Below are 12,034 nucleotides of genomic sequence, written 5' to 3'. Positions count from 1 at the left end.
ATGTAGGACGAGTAAGGCTTGGAGTGATAGATGGTGGTATTAGACTTAGGATTGAACTTTAATAGACTTTCATCTTCTCAAACATCTTACTTACAGTGGGACATGTCTTATGCAGTCGTAGTCACTGGCTTCGTTACAGCCAAGTGATTTCACAACACCTGACATTCGTCTCACATGGTGCCTTCACGACTGCCGCCCCAACTACTACAAATAGACTTCTCGCGCTACAACAACCGAACCTCACTCACACACTCACACTTCCACACTCTTACACAACCATAACCACTATCCCCAATACAAGCATCCCTCCCAACAACCTCACTACAATGCCAGAGACATACGGCGAGTACGAACAAGAAGGCGGCCGTCGTGGCGGCGTCTCCGGTCAAGGTACCGGTAGCGGTAACAAGTAAAGAAGTCTAGTCGTTTTCGACCTTACTTCAAATAGAAATAGATAATGCCTGGTTCTCATCGGCGAAAAGCGCATCGTGTACACGAGCGCTTTGCTGCGTCGTCATGTGTTCGCGCACATGATAATCTTATCAGTTTAATGTAACCTTGACAAGATTTTTGTTATCAGCTATGAGGAAATGAGCTGGACCGTGATTCCCAAAAGTGGATCGACTGCGTGATGACCAGATGTGATGTTGGGACGGGTATAGAGTGAGTCGCTGATGTAGGTCAAGACATGACGACCTGACTATTGAATACGCTAAGAAACCGGACACGCGCATTCAGGAACTCATTTCGCCGTGTGTTGTTCCGATGCCCAAGAGATGTTGCGTTCCTAAGATGAGGGACGAGGAGCGGCGCGTGGCGCGATTCTGACTAGCGTGCTTGGCTTGAACGTGACGCGCGCGTGTGGCACCTGCCTCCTTTTGCGCGAAGGTTGTAACAGCACCATCACATTCTAAGTTATCCTCCGACTCTACCGCCTTTCAGTTCTATCCAGATGCGTCGCGTTATCCTGCGTTACAGCAGCTCCGAAACCGCCCAGTCTGCCAGATTGGACTGGCCCTCTCGGTGGGCGTACGCCATGGCAATTTGTACTGGCTCAAACCCCATTCCTTCACATACGACCATAGGAACAAGATCACAGCGCTTCCCGTTTGCTCAGCGGTTCTTAAGCTTGTTACCGGCTGGCTAGTAACTTAATGGGTGACCGTAAGCGAATCCCAGCTGTTGTATGTTTTTGATCTTTTTTGCCCCAGCTAAGGACATGCGGCAAGCTCTCGAGCGGTGCCTTCTGCGGGCATCGCTCCTATTTTTGCTGGTCTGTCAGTACTATTCACACATCCATCACCCAAAAAGGCATCAATTCGGTTGTCTCTACCCCGAGGTTAAATGGCGAACAGGTCTTCGCCTTCCCACAAACCTGTCGATCTACCCCACCTCCACAGTAGCTCCACTCCTGGCCATCACACACGAGGCTCGCCAAGGACACACCAGCCTCGTTCAGGACGACCTACATTACGTTCTGTGGACACCTTCTTGCGTGCGGGCTAGTTGACGGGTATGCTACCGCAAGTGACATGGTGAGCCGGGTATTGGACGGGCCACGGCCCGTTGCGGTCAAGCCGTAGCCAGGTACCTGGTCGAGACATGCAACTACAAAATGCTTGCCCGTCGGATGGTCAGGGAGAAAGTCAAGCCTCCCCTCTGGTTGCGACTTCTTCCGCTCTTTGCACCATCTCACAATGTTTGGGGCCTTCATTGGCCTTGCTGGCCTTGTCAGCTATGCCACCGCCCAAAGCGACTCTGTCAAAGTCAAGTGGCTTGAGGATACACCGGAACACCTCGCTGGCGTGACATTCGGCCTACCGTGGCCTCGAGGACAGCACCTTGCGAACGCAACAACCTTCACCGTCTCTGGGGATGCGGAACTTCAGTCGTGGGTAACAGCATACTGGCCTGACGGCTCGCTGAAGTGGTAAAATCTCCCATGTACGAACTGCATGTGAGACATACACTGACTTCGTGCACTGTCATTTTAGGACCGGACATGCTCTAGGAGCTAGCGACGCCCCAGCCAGTGAATATACAATCACAGCTTCTGGTGCAGGAAACTCCTCGACTTCGCTATACAAACGTCAAGGCAATGGCATCCAAATTACTGACTCTGGCAATACTATCGTGGTCAGTACCAGCAAAGTCTCAGCAACCTTTCCCAAGTCGGGCAACGTCCTAGTGTCCACCATTGAAGCCGGCGGGAAGACGGTCGGAAGCAACGGCCACCTCGTCCTACGCTCTCAAAACGGTACTCCTGATGACGACGAAGATGGCAAGCCAACCGGCATCGACTACTTCAGCTTCACCAGCAAGATCTCGAACGTCACTGTATCAGAGGAAAACACCGTACGATCGTTAGTCACAGTCAACGGCATCCATACTATCGACGGAGATGGCGCTCATGACGACTGGATACCCTTTACCGTTCGGTTTTACCTCTACGCCAACTCCGAAGCAATTCGGGTCATTCACACCATCATATACGATGGAGATATGTACAAAGATTTCATGTCGGGTATCGGCATTCGCTTCGATGTTCCCCTAGCCGAAGAGGAGTTCTACGATCGTCATGTCCGAATCGCGGGTGTTGAAGGCGGAATGCTACACGAAGCTGTCAAGGGCGTTACTGGTCTGCGTCGCGACCCAGGTGTCGACATTCGATCGAGCCAGTTCAACGGCACCGTCTTGCCACCGAACTCTACATGGGATCAGAGGGTGACCACTCGTTTACAGTGGATCCCAACGTGGAGCGACTATCAGCTCACACAACTCTCACCAGATGGCTTCAACCTCAAGAAGCGCACGAAGGCTGGCCAAAGCTGGGTCAAGATTCCTGGAGGCACACGTTCAGGTGGCCTGGCATATCTCGGCGGCGCTACGGTTGGTGGCCTTGCCGTGGGCCTTCGCGATTTCTGGAAGAAGTATCCTACCAGTTTGGATATCTCTAATGCCGCAACTGATGCTGGATCAATCACCATGTGGCTGTACAGCCCTCAGGCAGGGCCCATGGATATCCGCCCATACCACGACGGCCTTGGACAAGACACCTACAAGCAGCAACTAGACGCTCTGGATATCACATACGAAGACTGGGAAGGAGGCTACGACACTCCCTACGGCCTTGGCCGCACCAACGAGCTTTACATCTACGCGTTTGACAAGACTCCTTCCACCGAACACCTTGCAACGCTCACCAACTTCACCAACAACCCACCCGTTCTCATTCCTGAGCCAGAGTACATGCGCGACACCAAAGCGATTGGATCGTACTGGGACGTGCCTGGTGCTGTGGACTCTGCCCAAGCACAGACTATCGAGAACAACATGGACTTCTTGATCAAGTTCTACGAAGACCAAATCGAGCAGCGCCGTTGGTACGGATTTTGGGACCATGGAGATATCATGCATACCTATGATAACGATCGTCACCAGTGGAGATATGACGTTGGTGGCTATGCTTGGGATAATTCGGAGCTGTCGCCTGATCTCTTCTTCTGGGACTTTTTCCTTCGCACCGGTCGTGCGGATGCCTACAAAATCGCTCATGACCAAGTGCGCCACGGAGGCGAGGTTGACTCGTATCATCTTGGCAACTTTACTGGGCTCGGGACGAGACATGGCGTCCAACACTGGAGTGACAGTGCCAAACAGGCTAGAATCTCAACTCCGGTCTATCGCAAGACGTTTTACTACATCTCCGGCGGCGACGAGCGCACCGGCGACCTGGTAAGTGAGGTTATGGATGCTGATAAAGCTTTCCTTCGCGTAGATGCGAGACGCAAGGTACGAGAACCGGGTATTGTCTACAACCCTGATCCCGAAGCGCTTTTCCTCAACTTTGGCACCGACTGGGCTGGTATTGCCCAAGCGTATCTTATCGAGTGGGAGCGTCGCGGGCCTCGCTGGGAAGAGTCTCGCAAAAAGCTCGTCGAGTCCATCATGACCTACCCAAAGCTCAAGAACGGATTCGCCACGGGCGAGGCTTTCTACAACAGTCTCACTGGTGCGTGGGCACCGCCGCCCACAGACCCGAACAACACTGGCAACGTCACGGTTTCGCATCTGTCTGGTGTCTTCGGCGTCCTTGAGACTATTGATCAGCTTATGGACCACTTCGGTACGGAGCAGAAGAATCTCACGCAACCTTTCTTCGAAGCCTTTTTGGACTATTGTTACTATTACGGCGCCGGGAAGGCTGAACAGAAAGCTCGTTATGGCAAGGACTTTGGCACCCTAAGTCTGATGCAGGGCCACTCGCGCTTCACCGCATATGTCGCCAATCATCGCAACAACGCGACACTCGTTCCAAGAGTTTGGTCAGAGTTCTTGGGCGATGGTAGTAAAGACGGGCTTGCACCGGGTGCTCCATGGGCGAGGGTGAGGGTCGATGGAAGTGACGCACTTACTGCTGTTGATGAAGCCACATGGGTCAGTACGAATGCCGCAGCACTATACGGCGTTGCTGGTATTGAGAATCTGGCTCTCGTAGGCGCGCCCGACGTGAGCACCATTGGAGGTGGTAACGCGACAAAGGGATCCGTGTAGTCCTAGTTATTCGTATTAGCCAGAATTCTTCACTGTGAACTACCGCCACATTCCTATCTCTATGCATGTAATCTTTGTTGGCTCACTACACGTTGAGTGCACGAGCATTGGTTACGCTTTATACGATGCATTCCACTATAACGGCCCGGCACATCCGCGTGGCACAGTCCGGATAAAGGTCGGCGTCGTGGAGAAAACCTTAACCTGTGAGTAACGAGCGACATGGCCCCTGTGACAGGTCAAGGCAATGGGATAAGTTGCCTTCAGTACATTCCTGAAGTATGGGTTGATGCATTGCAGGCTACTTCAATGCACACCGAAAAAGATACGAGGGGGACACAAATGGAAGGCAGGTGTCGCCCTGACATGTTCCGCTGCCCCCAACCTTCAACCGCCACTTCTCATGATGGCTGTCCTCACGAAACCAAGCGCGCTTCCTAGGCTCTCTGTCGTCTTTGGGAAACTCTTTGTGGCGAAAATCGTTTCTCTAGTTGTTGCATTTGTTTGTTCGCACTAATTCGCTTTCGCATACCCGGGTGTACTAACGTTGGCAGATTGTTGTACGATGGGTAGTTAGAGGCATCTATCGAGTCTACTTCCATCCGCTTAGCCATTTCCCTGGGCCAAAGTTCTCTGCCTTTACGCGCCTACCGTACCTCACTGCCATAGCGAAAGGTGAACTACCACGACACGTTGCACAACTCCACGCGCAATATGGAGAAGTAGTGCGCCTCTCGCCTGATGAACTCAGCTTCACCAATACAAAAGCTTGGCGCGACATCTACGGCTATGGGTCAAAGGAAGGCCCAGGCTCGGCGCCGCCCAAAAATTGGAATCGCCGGGGAAGTTCTCCTAATGGAGCCAACTCACTTGTCGCAGAGCAAGACACTGCCGAGCATGCACGGATTCGCAGAATCTTCTCTCCTGCGTTCTCTGACCGAGCGCTCGTACAGCAGTCACCATTATTTATCAAGTACGCTGATCAACTGATCCGCAACTTGAGAGAAAGTGTCCAGGTCAACGCGGTCGATCTCGTCCGAATGTGTACGTTAGGTCCATGTACGAACGCATGTTAGACAAATACTAACTTTGTACAACTAACTCCAGACAACTTCACCACTTTCGACGTCATGGCCGACCTAACATTTGGCGAATCTCTACACCTGCTCGATAACGCAGAGTACAACACTTGGATTCAAGTCATCTTCAAAAGCATCAAGCGCGGCACGCTAATGAGCATCTTCTTCTACTACCCGCTCGCCAAATTTATGCTATTTACATTGTTGGGTGAACGCATTGCGAGGTTCCGGAGTGAGCATCACAACTACACTGTCGAAAGGGTCACTAAGCGGCTTGAAAAGGGACGCGTGTCGGAGGGTGTCGATCTGTGGGACCTGGTTCTCCAACAAGAAGACAAGGGTAAAGCTGGCCTGACCCGCCCTGTCATGGATATGAACGGCGAGCTATTCATGTTAGCTGGCACGGAAACGACGGCGACCTTGCTCAGTGGACTGACGTATCTGCTTCTGGCGCACCCTGAAGCGATGGCGAAGCTTGTGGAGGAGATTCGGACGGCATTTAACTCATCAGACGACATTAGTATGGAAGTCACCGCTGGCTTACCCTACCTCAATGCATGCATCAAGGAAGCGTTGAGACACTATCCTCCTGTGCCGATCGGTTTGCCGCATCTCACTCCTGCTGAAGGTTCGACTATCTGTGAATACTACATACCTCCGAACGTACGTCATCACTCATTCACACCTTCTCAAACATGACTTTAATACTTACATTCTAAAGACGAATGTCGCAGCTTCTCATCTGGCAATGTACAACTCTGCCGACAACTTCAGACTCCCCGAACGTTTCATCCCCGAGCGCTGGCTCGGCGACCCACGGTTCGCCTCAGATGAACGCCCAGCTCTCCAGCCGTTCCATATAGGTCCAAGGGACTGCCTAGGCAAGAAGTAAGTAACACCATTCCTTGGTCTCTAGGCATAGCAAACGATATTAACAGATCGTCACTAGCATGGCCCTCCACGAAATGCGCCTTATTATGAGCAAAGTGCTCTTCAACTTCGATCTCGAATTGCTCCCTGAATGTCGGAATTGGATCGCAGATCAGAAAATCTACTCGTTGTGGGAAAAGATACCATTGATGGTTAAGATCAAGGATGCAGTAGTTGTTTCGACGTAACTGCGCTACCGATGTAGACATACCCAAAAGATAGCCTGGTGGATTTGTTTAATAGAAGCAAGACAATATTCTTTTCCTTTCACTCTGAACGTTGACTACAGTCTAGGTTTGCTGTACGCTAGTACTTTTACAGCGTTTGTCTCACCTCCGCACCGACGCCGTCCCCTGTTTGCAATTTTTCCACATCCCACTCTCATATTTGACCTTCCCGCCAGCGCGCAGCGCTTTCAAGACACACTGCCACCTACACGGCTCATGGCATTCGCAGCCACGGCGATGATGGCCGCCCGACATTCCTCCTTGACGATCAAAACACTCGGCAAGGTCCCCGACGTGGATATGTACGAAGATGTCATCCAATTGACGACACCACTCCAACTCGAACCACCTGTATCCATCTATATAAAAAGCGACGCACCATATCGGGTCACTCTCATAAGGGGCAACAGTGTCGACGTCGACGCTGGCCCCCAGTCCTTCACCAAGATCACGTCCTTGAGGCCGCTCGTCATTGCGTCGTCAGCGCCGCTCAAGTCCGCATTCGCTGAAGGATGGAACAAACTGCCAGCCGAGCTGAAGATCCTGACACTCGAGTTCAATATGAAAGCCGAGAATCGCGTCGGTGCAGACGACAAGAAAGTCTACCCTCCAATAGTCCTTTTTCAGCTGCTTCCCCACCTCACAATGACACGCGAGATTGCCGCAATAGCGCGAGATATATTCTGGACCAAGAACGAGTTCCATCTAGAGCCGTCATGTCAGTCTGTCGTTATCGGAAATGGAAGGTCGAACAATCGCATCTACTTCGCCTATCCCCCACAAGCATTTCACCATCTCATTCGGCGGCTCGCTGTGCGGATCCGTCCGATGAGACGTGAGTGGCGTGTACTCGAGAAGCTTGCGAACGGCGACTATGGTTTCGCTGCTCTTCGCAACATCGTTGTCGAGTTTGATATGCGGCGTGTAATCTTGACCAGGAGAGTATGGACCAGCTTTCTCACTCTGACCGTCCGCGATGGAATCGATTTTAAATGCGCTGGCAATGTGAAGTTCCTTGCTCCACAGCCAGCCACGGACACGCCATCAGAGCTTTCGTTCGAGGATGTGAAGGAGATGTTAAACGGCAAGATCAGGTTCGCGGTCGAGGAGACCAAGGCGGAAGCTTAAAGAGACTGTCGTTGCGTCTAGTAGGCGCCACGACAGGTGACGGTATCGTGGGAGCAGAGCATGGTTTCGAGTTCAGGAAGACATCGGTGGATTTTGAAAGGAGGGAATGAAGAAGTCAAAACATTTGCAATGGAAGGTTGTGAGAGTAGTGATGTTAAGACAACTTCTGTGACGTAACCCGGCGGGGTGGTCAGTTACTTTCTTTTTATTATGCTTAGGTCAATTTGTTCACGTATATGGTGTTGAGATCCTCATCATAACTCGAGCACCCATCTGCTCACATTGCCCACTGGTCCTCGCTGGCCACACATTATCCGTCTTCGGGTATTGGCCTCTTCATCTGTAGGAGGTTTTGCGCTTGTGCCATAGCAATTCCATGTTGACTTATTTAGTCTTCATGGAGCCCTTGCCAGCCTTCGCGTCCTTGACCTTCTGCTTCTCTTTCTCCGTCTGCGGCAAGTCCATGCTCTTGGTGCCGAATTTCGGAAGGAACTTCCCGACCCGCTCCTGGTAGACCTTGTATTCAGGGTACTTGCCCGCGCTGAGCAACTCAGTCAACCAAGTGCTAGCCTGGAACAAGATCAGGTATCCGAATGCACCGGCGAACGCCCAGTTGACGTAGGTCTCAGTCTCCAAGCAGCACCATTGGTACAAGCATACCCAGAAGGATTGTTCGGCTGCGAAGTTGGGGTGGCGCGACCAGCTGAAAAGACCAGTAGTGTTGAAGCCACGGTCTAACTGTTCACGAGTGTATTTCTGGTCGGATGGTACCTTGGCAGTCTTCTGGTATGCGTTCCTCGCTTTGTAAAAGTTCCATTGCGCTTGGTCGGCAAAGAACTCGAACACGACGATAGCGAGCATGGAGCGGCCGAATAGGGTATCGTAGGTTGTGATGTCGTTGCCCTTGATGCGGTTGACGAGGAGGAGGATATACGTGGGCGTGGTGATGAGCCAAAGAAGAATCTACCATGATCAGTATTCCGTACATTCACAGCAAACTGCATGAGGGTACTTACATTCTGCCCGAGTGAGATGAAGGTGACGTTGAAAATGAACATGCCGGGTCCGCCGACGTAGTCCTTGACAATTTCCCATCGGTAGTCTTCGCTGCCAACCTGATATCCGCCCTTCCGCCAATAGTTGAAAGTCAAGCGAGCACCCCAGATGATTGAGACAGCCATAATGTGGTCCAGCTTCATTGTTGGCAGGCCATTGAGATGAGCCCATAGTGCGTAATGCACATTGTAGAGGGCCGGCAATATACTCCAGATCCTGTCAACTTGCGAGTAGTTGCGGTTGATCTCGGAGATGGCAAGCACGATGGGCGTGACGAACATCGTGGCAAATGCCAGCGATGACATGAGCGGGTTTGTGTTGACATAGAGGTCTTTCAGTGCCTGCACATCGGTGATGTGCGCTGCAACCTTGTACGGGAGGTCGTAGAATTGTGGCAGGAACGGCTCGACGGTCTTGAAGTAGTCGACACAGTCGGGCAGCGTCTTGACAAGTGGCAGCGCCATGTCGATGTATGTACGGGGGTCAGGCATCGTTGCGATGAGGGTAGGTGAAGATGGGGATGTTGCGATGCGCCCCTCGCAAGCTGGCGTTAGCGTTTGTTGTGTGAAGCGGACAATGACCTCATGAAGACCTGTTTTCCCTGGCGTCCCCGGCTTAGCGAGCTGCGATAGCGTCCGTGCGGCTCTTGAACGCGCTAGTACGCGCCAAGACTCTTTTGACGCGTCTTCACATGACCGTGAGGATCTTTCCCCACCATCATCTCCAGACCCACGTTGGGCCTCTTTCGCGGTTTCAACGGCACTCCAGAGGTATGACTCGGGTATTGTGCGTGGCGGAAAAGCCATCGATTGCAAAAGCAGTCGCAAATCATCTGGGCGGCCAAGCCCGAGCAGTAAGTTCAGCATGTCGCATTGACCTTCAACATATACCTTGAAAGTTCACACTTGTGTTTGATTGTCATTTCGATAGCCGGAGAGAATGACAGATGCGTTCAGCTCATGTCTTGGTGTTCGGTGCAAGGATACGAGCGCCTTCATGGCCTGACGTGCAGATCGGACGCAGGCTGACTTCAGATAGGAAAGTGTCCGCGGTATCCAGTGGGTCAAGAACTACAAGTTTGACTTCCGCTTCCAAAACTGGGGGCAATGCTCTGTAACGTTCACATGCGTTGCCGGACATATCGTTGCGCAGGACTTCAACGAACGATTCAAGAAATGGCACTCATGTCAACCCGCAGCACTGTTCGAGGCACCCATAGTGTCGAGCATAGCAGAAGTGGGTGATTTGGTTCATTCTGACGAAGCCGGCTAATCCATATACAGGACAAAAAGGTTGTAGCAAGCAATATCGAAGCGCAAGCCAGGTGGGCGAACATCTTGTTCATCTGGACTGATTGTGATCGCGAAGGCGAGCATATCGGCACTGAGATTCGTGACATTGCGCTGAAGGCAAACCCAAACATGCAGGTTTGGAGAGCGCGCTTCAGCAACATCGAGAGAGCGTCTGTGACACTGCAAAATCTTCACGAGCATCAACTAACGTGACCCAGGCACGTTATACAAGCCTCACAGAACCCGATCCGCCTAGACGAGAAGCAGGCTCAAGCTGTTTCGGCTCGTATTGAGCTAGATCTGCGGCTCGGTGCAGCCTTCACACGCATGCAGACACTGGCGCTACAGAACATGATTCCTCAGCAGGGCGAAGAGCGATTCAAGTTGATCAGCTACGGCTCCTGTCAATTTCCAACGTTGGGATTCGTTGTCGATCGCTATCTGCGAGTGCGAAATTTTGTTCCTGAGCCATTTTGGTACATCAAGCTCGCACACAAGAAAGACGACATTGAAGTCAAGTTTAACTGGCGACGAGGTCATCTTTTCGATCGTATGGCGGTCGTCCTCATCTTCGAGAGATGTCTGCTCTCAAAGACAGCGAAGGTGATCAAGATGGCTAAGAAACCCACAAAGAAGTGGAAACCATTACCTCTGACGACAGTCGAACTACAAAAGAATGGAAGTAGATTTCTTCGCATGACCTCGCAAGACGTCATGAAAGTGGCCGAAGACTTGTATACGAAAGGATGGATCAGTTACCCGCGTACTGAGACTGACCAATTTGATCGTGGTATGGACCTGCGAGCGCTTGTCGGAAGGCAAACACAAGACGGTCGCTGGGGTCCGTTCGCACAGAACCTCATGAACGGTGGCTTTCATCAACCTCGCGAGGGCCGCAACAACGACAAAGCACATCCGCCCATCCATCCCGTTAACTACGTCGCTTCCAATCAACTCAACGACAGAGAGCGCACCGTCTATGAATTTGTTGTCCGCCGCTTTCTCGCCTGTTGTTCTGAAGACGCTGTCGGCGAAGCCACAGACATCGAGATCGAGTATGGAGGCGAGATATTTCATGCACATGGCCTTACCGTGATTGCCAGGAACTATCTCGAGGTCTATCCATACGACAAGTGGGAGAGCAGTCAAGTGCTCCCCCAGTACACGGTAGGTGAGACTTTCGAGCCTACAGAAGCGAACATGCTGGACGGACAAACGTCGGCACCTAGCTACCTCACCGAGCCCGAACTCATCGCCCTCATGGATGCAAACGGTATTGGCACAGATGCAACCATGGCCGAGCACATCGCCAAGATCAAGGAGCGCGAATACGTCATTGCAAGACTCAAAGCGGGCGGCGCAGCAGCAGCCGCAGATGGCGCAGGTGCAGGTAGAGGCCGCGGCAGAGGAAGAGGAGGGGCACGAGGGGGACGTGGTGGGCGAGGCGGCGCAGCCGTAGGCCAGAACAACGGAGGAGGAACGGGCGGAATACAAGAGTTCATCCCAACGACGCTGGGTATCGCGCTTATCGAAGGATACGACAACGTGGGGTTTGAGACAAGCCTCAGCAAACCATTCCTCCGGAAAGAAGTAAGTGGGATGTTGGGCTTTGATGATCCGGCATGCTCGCTAACACATTGGGTAGATGGAGGTCCAGATGAAGGCCATCTGCGAAGGCCGCACTACGCGCAACGAAGTGGTGCATCAGAACCTCGAGCAGTACCGGGCCGTTTTCACTCGCACGGTGCAGCAGATCAACGTCCTCAAA

At 52.2% G+C, this 12,034-nt stretch overlaps 3 protein-coding genes across 3 annotated transcripts; 2 read left to right on the top strand and 1 right to left on the bottom strand.

Annotated features, from left to right (window-relative positions):
• Positions 1 to 1,697: 1,697 nt before the first annotated feature.
• J4E84_004660 (uncharacterized protein) lies at positions 1,698 to 4,554 on the top strand (the record flags this gene model as incomplete). The annotated part of the gene is made up of 2 exons (XM_049387263.1): positions 1,698 to 1,930; positions 1,995 to 4,554. The coding sequence occupies 2 exons, from the start codon at positions 1,698 to 1,700 to the stop codon at positions 4,552 to 4,554; spliced, it is 2,793 nt and encodes a 930-aa protein (XP_049245036.1).
• A 1,040-nt stretch (positions 4,555 to 5,594) lies between these two features.
• On the top strand, positions 5,595 to 7,918 carry J4E84_004659 (uncharacterized protein; the record flags this gene model as incomplete). The annotated part of the gene is made up of 6 exons (XM_049387262.1): positions 5,595 to 5,598; positions 5,662 to 6,296; positions 6,355 to 6,452; positions 6,497 to 6,521; positions 6,572 to 6,747; positions 6,967 to 7,918. The coding sequence occupies 6 exons, from the start codon at positions 5,595 to 5,597 to the stop codon at positions 7,916 to 7,918; spliced, it is 1,890 nt and encodes a 629-aa protein (XP_049245035.1).
• Positions 7,919 to 8,302: 384 nt separating this feature from the next.
• J4E84_004658 (uncharacterized protein) lies at positions 8,303 to 9,465 on the bottom strand (the record flags this gene model as incomplete). Its single annotated transcript, XM_049387261.1, has 2 exons — positions 8,303 to 8,881; positions 8,935 to 9,465. 2 exons carry the CDS (start codon positions 9,463 to 9,465, stop codon positions 8,303 to 8,305), a joined length of 1,110 nt encoding a protein of 369 aa, XP_049245034.1.
• Between the last annotated feature and the right edge of the window lie 2,569 nt (positions 9,466 to 12,034).

This window comes from Alternaria hordeiaustralica (genome assembly GCF_023758085.1).
Source record: "Alternaria hordeiaustralica strain BMP 2776 chromosome Unknown scaffold_7, whole genome shotgun sequence".
NCBI classification, from domain to species: Eukaryota; Fungi; Ascomycota; class Dothideomycetes; order Pleosporales; family Pleosporaceae; genus Alternaria; species Alternaria hordeiaustralica.
The sequence above is the reverse complement of the archived record's forward strand: the minus strand, read 5'-3'. Positions and strand labels throughout refer to the sequence as shown.